The 14,747-nt window shown below is 38.3% G+C and overlaps 1 protein-coding gene across 1 annotated transcript in view; it reads right to left on the reverse strand.

Moving 5' to 3' along the window:
• Positions 1-14,747, reverse strand: part of INTS7 (integrator complex subunit 7) — a 42,346-nt gene that overhangs the window by 18,886 nt on the left and 8,713 nt on the right. Inside the window, exons 8-19 of the mRNA XM_072856884.1 lie at positions 13,728-13,845; positions 12,609-12,743; positions 11,937-12,034; positions 11,008-11,247; positions 10,124-10,261; positions 9,029-9,235; positions 5,267-5,461; positions 4,392-4,495; positions 3,919-3,987; positions 2,634-2,766; positions 1,270-1,368; positions 261-446 (exon numbers count right to left, since the gene is read on the reverse strand). Of these exons, the coding sequence (XP_072712985.1) occupies positions 261-446; positions 1,270-1,368; positions 2,634-2,766; positions 3,919-3,987; positions 4,392-4,495; positions 5,267-5,461; positions 9,029-9,235; positions 10,124-10,261; positions 11,008-11,247; positions 11,937-12,034; positions 12,609-12,743; positions 13,728-13,845 (1,722 nt within the window). The remainder of the gene's footprint in view (positions 1-260; positions 447-1,269; positions 1,369-2,633; positions 2,767-3,918; positions 3,988-4,391; positions 4,496-5,266; positions 5,462-9,028; positions 9,236-10,123; positions 10,262-11,007; positions 11,248-11,936; positions 12,035-12,608; positions 12,744-13,727; positions 13,846-14,747) is intronic.

A 14,747-nucleotide genomic window follows, 5' to 3' on the forward strand; every position in this document is an offset into this window, starting at 1 on the left:
AACATCACAAAGCATCTTTTGTTTGGAAGAACAGCTGTTACTAAAAAGGTATTAGCATACAGCAGACTTAAAAATCCCAGATCCCTTCCATGCACTATGCCTGGCTCTGGCCAGTGCTTGAATGTCAACTGTCAAGAGTGAGAGGATTACAGAACCCCCCCATTCATTTCAACGCGAAAATTCTGCCAACCAGAGCCAAAGAGAGCAGGAAAATACAGCAAGAAAGCTTAAGACCCCTCCTAGCTCTATTCTATCCATACCTTATAGTCTGGTCCAGATTTGCTCTGCAGCACTGAAGAGACGTTTAGACAGACAGATTGGATTTTACGGAAAAGGCCTGGTTTAGATCCATGCTGAACCACTCCTTCCACCTTTAGGGCCAATTGCTGATTGTTCTGTACTGCAATAGGTTCTGCTGGGTTCCTCGGAGATGGGGATAGAGCAAGCTGAAACACAAGAGAACAGACTAAAATGTAATTTTATGCCTCCAGAAGAGCAAACACAATTCAAGGATGAAACAGAACACCTTCTTATAGAAAAATTTCCAATGAGGGGTTTAGTAGGGAAACTAGCAAATGGAAACATGGAACTTACATCTGAGACTTGTTACTATAATAATTAATACAAATCATCAGCAATACCAGATGTGGTCTTTATATCAGTTTCATTAATTGCACTTCAATAGAAGTGGAAAAAAATCTTCTACAAAATAGCCACAGGCAAGTATATTAAGCTGAACAAAGAAGTAAAATGCAATAAGAGTAAATATTAAGAACCTTAAGGCTTTCACTTCTCGCAGAAAAAGGGACCACTTGATTAAAAAATAATAAAACAATACACCCCCCCGAAGGTTACACATAGCCATTCTTACTCAGTCAGCTGATAAATATTACAATTTTCTTCCAAGATAGTAAACATTGCTTTTTTAAAGGAAAAAGGAAAAACAATACAAATTTATAAAAGTTGCCTTCCCAGGACTAGAACATTATTTAGCTTTGCAGACTCAGAATCAACAAAAGTTCCAGTTAGATTTTATCTTTAAGGCTTTGCAATCAAAGAACTGAATCCTCTTTGCATAAGTCACAGCCTAGTGGTTCTTAATGATCATACGTACATATTTAAGTTGTTCCTAACAGATAAACCCAGATGCTATTTCCGGTTAAGTATCTTCACTAAAAATGCTGAAGCTTTGTGCCTTCAGTAAGGCTTTTCTCATGAAGTAAAGACTCTATAAAGATAAATTTTAGGCCACATTTGAGCAGTACTTACCTTAATGCTTGTAGACTGCAGCTTTTGAAAAAAGTACCTTTGAAATGAAAGGGGTACCTTCAACAACGCAATGACAGCATTGCACAGACAAGCTGTATGCTGTAAGAAATGGAGCCAAAACAAATGAGAAAAAAAGATATCTTTCATAGCATAGGAAAAAGACATGCACTTGAGGTACTGAAACTGCAGTAATTTCCACTAGAAGTCCAGAAATATATTGAAAAAGTCATTGGATAACAGCCACTATGATGACAGTGACTACATTCAGCCTCTCTGTTTATGTTCTGCCCTTATGAAGAAGGTATTCTGCTCTAGAAAGAACAAGGAGGCCAAGAAAGAGAAAAATCCAAATCATTTCAGTCCTAGCGTTACAGTCAGCAGAGCAGGATCTGCTTGAAACACTCATACACAAACCCCTCACACACAAACTCTCAAACAAACAATAGTTCCCCTCCAAGCAAACAAGACTTGCATCTATCACAACTTTATGTGGTGCAATAATTAAGTTTTAAGCCTCTTATCTACGCTTCCTTTCCCCACTGCACTATACCATTCTTCTGGCTCAGATGAGCAAGGGCAGCGCTACTGAAGTCACCAAGCTGCATTGGTATGGAGCCAGTGACAACTAAGTTTACCGGGTTACCTTTGCTATGCTTTACACAACTCATTCTTCTATGCAATTTGAAATTGGTAAGGACTGTTGAATTTAGAAACAAGGCAAATAGATGCCAGCCATGACAAATGAACTACCTTGTTCCCATCAACATGCACTTCACGTTTATGACGTTCACTAACAGTAAAAGACGAAACCATACTAGCCCTGTAAAGGAGTACCTTATCAGCTCACTGTTTGCATTCAGCACACTTTACATTGTGTTCTCTGATGACCTCCATTGATAAGAGAAACACTATACTTACAAAACACCAGTATTAACTGCCAGCAGCTCAGCGACCTAAGAAAGGCTAGTGCTGGACCCTCCAGCACTGTGTGTGGTAGGGGAAGAATTTCTTCATGACAACAGCATGAACAAAGAGAATGCGCTTCAGTATTTGAATGTGAGTGTGGCAAGTGATCTGACAGAGACTTAACACTACTTTTAGGGATCTTAACATCTGCTATATTCTTAGTATCAGAATTTTTAAAACATTATTTTTAACCAGACCAGTAAGGTTACAGATGTCTTAGCAAAACCTTTTTTGAAGTATTTTTGAAGTAGTGAGTCTCTGTAGAGACCATTTGTGCCAGTAAGAGTTTGTTAATTAACTGAGTGTGCTCTTCAGTTTCTTGACCACCATAGATATATGGATTTGCAGAGTTTTTGCAAGCTTTGTCTACAGAATATATATTTAAAACTGTTACTTACCAAGTAAGACACAGGAGCATACTTCCTGTTGAGGGATTCCACTTCTTCCAGTACATGATTAAATACAGACATCATTCTTCTTTCATATTCACTCTCAACATGTGCTGTTCCATTCGAGCTATATTCCTGGAAACTAAAAAATAAAATATTTCATAGTGTCTAACCTACTTTCCTCATTGTAGCCTGGGAGTCTTACTCCCAAAGAGGCCCAACAAGACCATCCTCTGTTACAACTTGAAATCCATTAATAACTGTGTCTTTCAAATTGTTTCCTCTGTTTCTTTATTATTTTTCCACGATAAGACTTGTCCTTTACATTTAAATCCTTTAACTACAGCTTATCCATCACTTTTTGTCCCCACCCTCTCTCACTTGAAGCAGTTACAGGTCTAACAAACTCAGCATGCTTAATTCCGCTAGCCTTTATTTAAGCCTGCAGTGTTTAATTCCCCTGGCTTTTATTAAAGCCTGCAGTGTTTATAATGTTTTTAAAAGTCTCACAACTCAAGGAAAAGCAAGAATGCTAGTCAGAGTTAAGACTAAATCTGGAAGTTTATAATCTCATGCTTGGAATACAATTCCATCTGCTAGACACCTAGTGTTTTGTAGTCCACAGCTTCATACTTTTTACAAGTATGATTAATAAATCTTCTAAGCAATGCTTAATTCATAATGAGTACGACAGTCACTTAGGATGTTCACTTTTATTTCCAGTTATAAAATCACACATTTAAGAAGATGTTTATCCACATTATCTTCCATTTAATTTCAGCCTGGGAGTTTTAAAGAGTGATTCAATTCATCGGTACTTCAATGTGATGTTCCAGTGGGTATAAGTTCACTGCTAAAAGAGAACCAGAGGTGATGGATTTACATTAGAAGTTTAAACTAATTTAGTGCATATATTTTCAGGACTCTGAAGGAAACTAATGTGCACTTACAAGCGCAAACAGTAGGCATGGGAGCTGACTTAGAATGACACAAGTTAAAATAGGTGGCTAAAGAAGAGATTAAAAGCTGTTTTTTATTTTAATGCAAGTCTATATTTAAGACCAGTCCAGTGTAGTGCTCTCAAGAGCAAAATCAGTATAAAGTGCAGAACCCGAAACACAGTCCCTAGCCTGCCAGGTATAGCACAGCAGCAACAGGTCCTCAAGCCTGCTCACAGCAGAATTACAAGGGTCTACTGAGAAACTTTCTGAACATTCTTTGAATTCCTAGGCGTAAAGCCCCAAGGATTTAGAAGTAAATAGCAAAGGAGTAGAAAGTTAACTATCAAACCTACCTTGCAGATTCTGGATCCAAAATCAGGGCTTCTATCGCGTGTGAAATCAACAGGCAGCTCTGCTGTTGTCTGGTATTAATACTAAGGAGTTAAAAGACTTACAAAGTTGGCACCTAAAACAAGAAATGTAGTACACTTACTGGCACTTTTCCTTTCCTTTTCCACTTTCTCTAGCTTTTGTAAAGTAATCCTACGGTCATTACTCCTTTAGTAAACATAGAGCAAGAACTAGGGAAATCCCAAGTTTTATGCAGTTGCAATTTTTGTGTCATAATTTGTAATGTTATGTAGTAATTCCAAACAATAGTTATGGCAATGTTTATTTCCAAATAGGTTTTAAGCAATTGGTACCTAATTTTTATGTTACTAACCGCTTCAAAATGACTTTGTGCCAGTCTTCATAGGAGGGGATCGTTAAGCTTCATGCTGTCCACATGAGAAGTGGACAAATTCTCAGACTTTTAAGAGGATACAGTTCTACATTCCTTAGAGTTGCTGAGTCTGCGTCAAAAGATGACTGATACAGATCTCCATACCGTGTAGCCAGGTTTCGGAATTCCTCCATTGAGTGTTTCATCTAGAGAGACAAAATTACTACTCAAAAAATCAAATCAAAACAAACCCCCACACATCCAGAAAACCACTACACTGTAACATACAACACTGAAGGAATAAGACAACATACTCTGGCAAAACATACAAAGTTCTTGCTTCTTCACACAGATAAAAATCACTAAAGTGACAGACTATTATCCACACATTAAACAGATTTTTCCTGTACCAACACACCCTCCTGGGGTTAAAAATAAAGTAAAACAAAAAACCTCCACCAACAACCTCTCCCATCCCCTACTGGTAAATCAAACTGTTGTCTTTCAAAGACCACCCACTGATTCCTTCTTACAGCCTACATGCATTTTAGAAGACGACTGTCTTGGTGTTCTGTATGGTATCAAGTCAGTTGCCAACACTCACCAAAAGGAGTTGCAGTATCATCCTAAAGTATATATTCTTCCTTAGTGTAATCACAGTATCTGAGGTGTTTTCAAAACAAGGTGTGAAAGGTCGTGCTGCAAGTTTGACTGTGTATTGAGTGGCTTACTACATGCATATCCTTGGAAGCTGTGCGCGTGAACGTATGAGAAAAACATACGTACGTGCTCAACTTCAAAATATGGCCTGCTACAGGCAGATATTTTTATAGCTACAGGTGAAAACCAAGGCCCACTATTTAGCAAAACTCGTAATTACCACTTTTCTTTTCTTTTGTCAGATATGTTTGCTGAGAAGCAAAATTCATACCAGAGTCATAAACGTAACTGCACAAGAGTGGAACAAGAACACATGCCTGGTTAGAGATGCGCCCACACCTTTGGAGATCATTTCCTGACGTCATAGCAATCGTTGTGGCAATAGCTGGTGGTGGACTTGTTTTCAAGCTGTTGCAGGTACAAATAAGTTGAGAAAAAGCTTGCAGAAGGTCAATCCTTAGTTTCACAAATCCACACTGAAAGCTCAGAGGATTAAGTGGCGTACTAGCAGCCTGAAACACAGTAATAGGAATGTTGGCAATCTAGGTCAAAAGCAAACATGACAAATTAACTTTGCAATGTCACTGAACTGTCTCATCAGACAACTGAACCCTTCAGTTCAATTCTAAAAGCTGCTTTTTTAAAACTACATTTAAGAGATTTGCTCAATTTAAATCACACTGAATATGAAGGACACAGAAGTTAGGTAATTACTAAGCCGTATTTCAAGCGTATCACCCTTGTAACAAATGGGACTTAAGCTGTTACAATGCTATTAGGGCACCTATTTTCTCTTTTTCCAAGGCCAAGCCATTAGGCTTCAAATGACATTAGTCCAGACAGTCCTTACCATAACAAAGAGCACACTGAATTGGAAGGCAAACAGAAACACAAAGGACTGAAAAAGAAATTCTCTACATCAGCCAAAAGAGAAAGAATTGGCTAAAGTTATCTGCAGCAAGAGGAAGGGGGTGATAACCTTTGATTTTTTTGGAACTGTGAAATGGACAGGAACATTACAAAGGCACTGAACCTTGCATTGGATGAAGGCAGAGACACAGTTCAGTGACAACTAAGAACAGCAAATAACAAAACTCCAGGAGGGTAGACACGCTGCTATTATTTAGAAAATATGGTTCTGTGAAACTTTGCTCCCTAAGAGCTTACCTGACTTGTCGAAGCATCTGTGACAGCTTAGGACACCCAGGAGGGGGTAAATTGCAGCACTCAAGATTTGATACTGGTTAAGCCAAAAATCCACTACTTATTTTTCCTTATACTGTTGGATTTTCAGAAGAGCACACTTTTTTCTTTAAGGGGCGGGGGGGAGGGGGGGGGAGCTATCTGCAAAACAAAGCACTGGGACCTTCTCTTACTTAGAGAATGGATGCCTGTTAAACTCATGCATGTCTTCCCCAGTGCTTCTTATTCCTCAACAGAAAAGGTCACTTCTGGAAGCAAGAAGTTATAACCTATCCCAAAACCTTACTAAGAACCATTTCTTTGCTGGCAGGAAAGCAGCAAACTAGTTTCTCACAAAACATCATGTCGTCTGAGAACTGGCCCACTACTGACTAAAGTGAGGAAACATCAGCCAATTGCAACCACTTTAAACTATTGAGCTAGATTTCAACTGAAGAAATAAGACTACTTCATCACTTGAGCCATTCAGCCCCTCTTAGCTACCACTTTGCTTTCACTTCTCCAAAGGCATAAAAAAAAAATCCCTTTGGAATGGAAATTGTTCAGTTTCTTTTGCAAGGGTGGTTTCAGAAAACCCTCTGTGGAAGAGATCTCTCTGCACTGTAATTGCTCTAGAGACTACACGCTTTTATAGAGAGTAAAGTACCAGTACTTACATCAGAAAAATCCAGACATTTTTAGTAGCACAAATTGGACTCAATTCTTGTAAATGGAAATACAAGCTTGTCTCATTAATACTGCAATTTACCTTATCTGCTACCCATACAGCCATGGGCAATAAATGAGTTACAATTCTTTTTTGAAAATTACAGAAGGAGTTCTTTGGCTCAGCCAAGTTCTTCAAACACCACCACTTGTTATCAACATATTTGGAGTTAGTGCTACTTAATCAATGATTATATTAGTGCTTTGTTCAAGTTCTAATCTTCTCTAGATTACCACCAGTGCAAAATAAGCACAATGCTTCCAATGAGATATATGTTCTGTGCCAGAAAGAGCAGGCCCTATTCAAAACCTTTGCTAACTATACAAGCAAGTACACAGCGAGACAGATGGGGACTGTGGCTGATACGCTCTATGACAAGTCCTTGCCCTCCCCGCTGCCCCCCACTCCCATCCATAAAGTAATGGGACTTTTTTCCTCAAGTGGACTAACTCACATGAAAAAAACATTTTGCATACAGCAATGCAAGACGGACAGTTGCATGTAAATCAAGAAGGAATTGAGAAATTTTCTGACAAGATCAGACACTGTCTGAATATTTCATAATTGCTAAACTGGGCTGACTGAACATCTGCAACAGATTTACGGCACAGTGTCTTCCAGCTACAAAGTGGACAACTACACAGGGTTCATCATACGCACTAATGGTCTGCAATACCAACAGTGCTGAGTCATGCTCTACATTGAAACAGCGGCAACAGTAAAGCTGAAGTCAGAGGGAAGAGACAGCAAAAGTCTTCAGCAGTAAGACTATCGTGCACTTTATGGCACTTGGCTCCGCTTTGAGATGTTGAGTTCTGTAGGTGTAAGCAGTGAGTGGCTCCTTTTACAGCTGATACACTCAAGCATGGTTAGGATTTGTCCAGAGTGATGCAACAAGTCAGCAACAGCCAGCAATAAAACCCAACTTCCTCTTCTCTAGCCCTCCAAAACCTGTACTTACTCCTCTAGACCACAATAACCCACAAGGAAGTGCTTTTCTGGGTGCAATACCTATGTGCAACATGCAGGAAATGAAGTCAGCAGAGGAGATGAGGACAGGAATCCTTCAACAGAAAAAACAACCAAACTCTAGGGAAAGGCTAATTAAATTACTGAAACACAGAATTACCTATTTAAGCAAGTTATTTTCTTGCCTGTATTAAATATGAACATCTGATTAGATGAGGTCCCCCCCTCAATGTCTTCTAAATGTTAGAGAAATCTTGAAATGTTGAATTAAAAGCCTTATTCACTCAGCCAACAAGTTAAATACTTCAGAAACGATGGAGCCCTCTCTGAGGACAAAGGTGTAAAATTTACATCCTTCCTGCTTATTCAGGGACAGTTTATTAATAAGCAGTAATATCTGAGCTTCATTAAACACTAAAAAAAAGCAGCCTCATTCAGAAGACATACAGAAAACTGTATGTAGATTTCTTATGGAAACTAAAATATGAAAGAAAGTATTGCGTGAAGCTGGATTGTCTTTGACTAAGAAGCAACTTCACAGTAAGAACTGAAGGTCCATACTCATTAATGGTCTTTTTGTTTACATTCACAGACATCACACACATAGCTTCTTGCTATTTTTACCACCTCAGAGAAGTGGAAAGTATTTGCATAAAAGCAGGTACCATCTGAATTCTGCTGATTTGATGATATTGAATTGTCCTCCCTCCTCTTACTAACTTGGTATTGTCTTGTTGTTAGGATTCCACAGAATCACATTGTCAAATACAAGGCAACATGAACTCAGAAGAAGGGAGGAAGACAATTAAATCCTTCTCCATATCTTGAGAAGACAGCAAACAATTTAGACAAATTCCTGGGCTTGACTATCACAATAGTGTTTATTCATCCACAACAAGGAGTGGAAAATGTGAAGTACTGTACCTTTAAGAGACCTGTCACATATCATATGATTTGATCAAGGCAGGAAGTGGAGGGGGGAGAAGAAAAGAAAAAAAGAGAAATCTAGCTAATGACACTACAGAACCTTCTCTCTGAAGATGCAGTGTGTTACAGCTGGCTCTTCCCTGCAGTCCTCTCAAAAAGAGAGTCTGGCAGATGTCAGACATCTTTAAAAACTTTTCAGAGGTTTAAGAACAGAAACCAAACAGACCTGCCGCAGTATACAGAAACATCATCACTAAAGTAGATTTGTGCTAACCGTCAGTGATGCTATTCCTTTGTGATAGGATTTTAAAGCTTCAGCAATGCAAGAAAGTGCTGAGCTATAGTTGTCCTCCTGCAAACCTGTCAGACACTGTTCTGCATGGGAGAACTCCTTCAAGCTGTTCAGCCAGAAGTAGAAGTGTTCTGAAGCCACCTGAGTCAGCAGGCTTTGATACAGTTCTCTGGCCATGTCATGGTTGCCCTGTAATGACAAGAAAGTTTCTAAGAGGAGACACTAAAGAAGGCTGTGGGTTTCTACAAAACAAATATGAGTGCAGTAACATCTCCAGAACTACTCTTACTTTAAAAATAAAAATAGTGAAATTTCTTCCAATCATTTGATCATGACAATCCTACCAATAAATAAAAGCACAAATGCTTATTTTGTGGAAATATCAGCCTGTATAAGGTATAGGACTTATTTACACAAGACAATTCGACAAGATGAGAAATTTACAAATATCAAAATTTACTTATTTTTTTACTGAAAACATATCTTCCATCCCCACAGAAACACTGGGTTTAAAACTATCAAGTGAGCCCAGAGCTAAAAATCAAGAATCCCAACTGATTTACCAAAACAGTGCTATGCTCTGTCCTCGCCTCTGCAATATGTACTTTACCTGTTTAAAATTACCCCAGCATCTCGTACTAGGGTTTCTATATAATTCTAACCCCAGCTGTGACTTTACTGAAGGGAAGAGGGAAACAGTACCTTTTTCTTCCTTTCTTCACATTGAAGAAAGAGAAGCAGACATCAGGATGGCCTATATCACCTTCTAAAGAACAGCTAGACAATGCAGACTATTATGCATGTGCTCGAGAAAGTATCAGGTCAATACTTTCTTCCTTCTCAAATACTTCAAAAAGACAAGTGAAAAACCATCCTGATGGGATGATTGCCCTAAATAGCATAGATCTGAATCAGCACTCCAGGGAATTAAGAGGGAAATTTTTTTTTTTCTTGCTCCCCATTCATTTCCTCCTCCCAAGTCCTACTATTTTCCTTACTTTCTTTTTCCAGTTCGAAGAAATCACTAGCATCCTTCCAACCACGCCAAACCATTTTCCTCCAGGTATTTTCACTTACCATTCTGGAAGCCTGCCTGGCTATCCTGTAGGCTGTCCATCCATTAGAGGCATTCTCAAGCTGCTGTTTGATAACAGTTTTTATTTCTGAAGATAAAGCTTTCTGACTGGAAACAAATATCACTGTGGCAAGAGAAACCTAATGAAGAGTGGAGGGGTAAGGAAGAAGGTTATATTTCAAGAACTAAACGAAACAAGAAAAAAAAAAAGCCAGTTCGGTTTCCTAAACTACCAGAAATGATCTGCTTGATTTTGAACTCAAAACTACACAGAAGATTATATATATATTTTAACTGAAGAACTTTTCTCAGTCATGTATCTTTTAAGTAGTTATGGCAACCCAAGTATTTCTTGTAGATTAAAGTCACTTTCATTTAAAGAATCTTTACTGTGGTTTTTAACTGAGATATTTCAAATGCTCCAAATGAATTAGTGGGAAGCTTGTAATTTCTTTCTTAAAATTCAAATTTCTTTCCAAATAGATGTGATAAAGGCATTTTTATCTCTTACAGTATATTCAAAGTCATGTGTGTCAGAAAACCATACATAAACTGAGCTAGCTGCCATTTTGTTTTTCTATAAGCATTATTTCACAGGTACCCCAATAATTTCAATAGCTAGGTTTGTCTAAGCAGTGCCATCTGCTGGAAAAATGTAATGGAATACACTGCATAGTTCAGCTCCATCTATGAGATGTGATTTCAACATTGAACACCGACATACATAGTCAAAAGTTAAAGCAAAACTAAAAATAAGGTTATAGACTGGACATAACATCAACTTGGACATAACAAATGGCTTAGCTGCCTTTTTAAATGAAATCCATCCACAGTAGTTTATACAGAGTTTATCCATCAAGGGCTATTCACCAGAATGAGGTCTTACCAAGAGTTCCTGTTTTTTATCTGTGGTAGATAGTCCAATTAATTTATAGAGGTCCATTAGGTCTCCTAGCATCCCATCTGCTAAGACAGGCAGCTGCATGGCAATAGCTGCTAAACAGTGGCACATGAGAATCCTAGCAGCATCCTGGGCACTGTGCAACTGGGTCAGCAGGGATTCAACTACTGACTGGCTCAGGTGAGGACGGCACTTGACCAGCTTCACCATACAAGTTAACGTGATCTGCAATTCACACAATCAACAGATACAATAAACACAATGTCTACTTAAAAATAAAAAAGCCAGACACTTATCTGCAAGTATGATTGCAGAAATATAGAAGATCTTGTATTTTCAGAACCATGTATTCTACAAAAGATGAGATTTTTCTGAGAGCCCAAGCCTCTGTCCCTAGCTCACAGCACAAAAACCTATCACAAATTTAAAAAACTATAATCTTCTTTCTCATACTGCCAGCCTTTACAGGTAGCTAACTAGATAAAATTAATGGTAGCAGCTTATGAAGTGGGAAAATAAAAATAATAGTTTATAAGAGTCTTGTAATCACGTACATTGCATCCCCATCTCCAAAAAGCAGGTTCTCTCTAAGATTCTCTTCGTCCTCCAGAGACACCTCCACCCCACATTCAAGTTCATGTTTTATTACAGCTGTTCCTCTGAGAGGAATGCATTCCCCCCCCCCCCCCCCCAACAGTCAACTTACTCTAGAAATGAGAGGAGTTCCACTATAGTTGTGCTCAGTTTCCCTACTGCTCTGAACTCTGATTATGGGCAAAACATAGAAAAATCTTCATTTCCTCCCAATATGTTATGCTTCCACCAGAAAGAACCTGGTGCACACCAGCCTTTCTGTTATACAAGCTATTACTATGACTTACAGCTGTGCTAGGGAAAGACAACAATACTGTCACCTTTAAGGTTGCCTGAGCTCCTGGACTGTCATCTTGACTACAAAGAACAAGAAGAGATTCTAAGCCAAAAACTGCATCTTGCTCCAAAGGCAGAAGATCTAAGAAAAGAAAAAACAGAGTAAGTTAGTTCCCTGTTACGTTTTCTGACCATAACTGGTGTAACACTTGCACTGGTGTTGCAGTCGTGACAGATAAGTATCTTTCTAATACTTTTGCCTTACCTTATTTTGATTAGAAACAATCCTGCCATTCCAAGTCTCAGGTAACTATTCAGCAATCACACCAACTGTGACATTCGTAGAGTGTGCATAAATCTCTGGACTAAGACTTCTAGATGCCTTGTTATTCATTTGCAACAGACTTTGTACTAAGAGTTTTCAAAGGTTGACAGACAATTCACTAGTCTTACAGTAAAGGTAAGACAAGCATTTATTTAGCATGAGTTCTACTGTGCCCATTAATTTTCTCTAAATTAGACAAAGATGGAATCTTCCCAACCATTCACAAAATCATACAGAATATTTTCTACTAGATTATAGTTCCTATTCTCCCTAACCAGCATGAAGGATCACAGATTTACAGACAGGTTCACAGACAAGACCAGTTAATATGTGTTAAGTGCATAAGCCTGACTGTAAACAGACACATTTCATTGTCCTTGCTTTCATTTACCTTTTTCCTGACAAGAGGCTGATATATTAGTCAGAATTCTCACACCATGAGCTGCAATACCACGGTTATTATGGTAACAGCACTCCTGTGCTAGTTTTACCAAATCAAATGATCTCGCTGTTGTAGCTGCTGTGCCTAAATAAAGACAAGGCAAACAAGACATAAAACAGCACAGTCCATAATTACACCACAGATCTTTTCAAGTACATTTCTGCAAAACATCTATATTGACTTAGGATTAATTTTTTTCCATATGTTTAAAGGACAGGACGAAAACATTTCTCTCTCTCCACACACAAACAGAGGCTCTCCCTCCATTCCTGAACACTACATAAGTTAGACATATATGAGAAAGAATATTTGGGTCTGAAGGCTGATGTTTCAGGAACTCAGACAAGTATTGCCTTAAGAAATATTATATGTGATTAAAAAAAGCTGGTGAGCATATTAATAATTAAGACATGCCATGCCAGAATGACTGAAGAGGATGTACTATTTTTCTCCATCTCTGCAGCCCATGTAGTTGGGCTTATAATACTCATTAGGGCAGTCTGGCTTTCAAGAAGAAAAAAGAAACCAGTACGATCACCATTTTAAGAACAAGATACCTTGAATCACTTCAAAATGTCTACTCTGTTTCTCCCGAATATAGTCACAAGGCAGAAAGGTTCACCTGATACTGAAGCAGGTCATTCCCACAAGGGTGGCATAGCTTCACTACGCCAGGGTAACATGCCAGCCCACTCTCACACCATTAAGTCTCCATGCCACTCAAAAAGTATGCAAATCCATGGTTTCAAAGCACCTTAAGCAGAATGCAGGTCAGCCATTTGAGAGGCATTAAATTTCTTCATTTTATGAAGAAAAGTTGAAGACCAAAGGTAAAAAACCCTTTCATATAGCATATTACCCACAAAATCCAGAACAAAATCTTAGAGCATGACTATTCATAGGTATACAGTATCCCATTTTAAGTTTACATACAATGAACACAGTCTGACTCTCAGCTAATGTTCTGAAGTGCAAAAACAGTTTAAGAATATGCTACAAAGTGTTTAGATGAAACTGATTATCAGTATATAGCCAACCCATTAGAAATGCCAAAGATAGTCATCTTACCTGGCACACTGCTGAAGTACTGTTTAATGGCAATGGTCCCCGATAACGTGGAAAGAACAGATAGCATGCCCAGTTTCAAGCTGTCATAAGGAGTGTGAAGAGCAGATTCACAGAGTGCCTAAAGATTAGCAGGAGAAAAGATACAGAGGGAAGGAAGTTCCATGAGCTATCTGTATTAAACATTTAGTTGCACTTGCCTGTGAAAAGTTGAGAGTCAAGATTTTTCCACAGAAAATACTATGCTGAAATCAAAAGTCAGAAGTTGTTTCCTGAAGCATCTGTTTTAGTAGACTGAGGACATGGCTTGCAGAAAAGTCACAGTGTGTCTCATATGCTAGGAAACACCAATTATAGATCATTTATTAATTAAAAATCAGTGGCAAAAATATTATCGGATCCCATTCATCAAATATTGCAAAAGATTAAGACAATTCTCCAGTCTTAGAGGTATATGGATTATTTTGCCTTATAACAATCTGCAGAGTTTTATGTAAGTATACATCCCTGAAGAACAAAGTTTCAAGTGTCATTCCCTTTACCAGCCCCGGTGTCCAACAGAATACAGTTTAAGTTTCTCGAGAAACATTTTAAAGCGTATTTTATTTTTTAACTCATTTGTAGTAGAGCTGCTTTCACACTTTTGTGCCTTTTGCCAGATCTCTTCAGGCCTTATCACATCTAGATTGGAATAACTCTTAAAATTCACATTGTTCTCAGATTTATTATGCCAACACAGTCCACAATGTAGTCATTCACTGGTTTTGGAGGCTTTTTTAGTCAACATGAGAAAGCAACATGAGAGACAAATGGAAAATGTAAGTATATTCTGCCTCAGAGAGTGCCAAAGCTGAATTATAACATCCAGTAACTGAATAAAGAAAAACAACAACACAGAATTAGTTCCACAGAACAAATAAAAACCCCAAATAGTGTTCTTACCAGACATATGTATGTTCTCGTATGGTGCAAGGGTTAAATTCTAAATAAATTTGTAATTTGTACCAATGTAGTATTTTGCTA

Source organism: Ciconia boyciana, chromosome 3 (genome assembly GCF_034638445.1).
Source record: "Ciconia boyciana chromosome 3, ASM3463844v1, whole genome shotgun sequence".
Lineage (NCBI taxonomy): Eukaryota > Metazoa > Chordata > Aves > Ciconiiformes > Ciconiidae > Ciconia > Ciconia boyciana.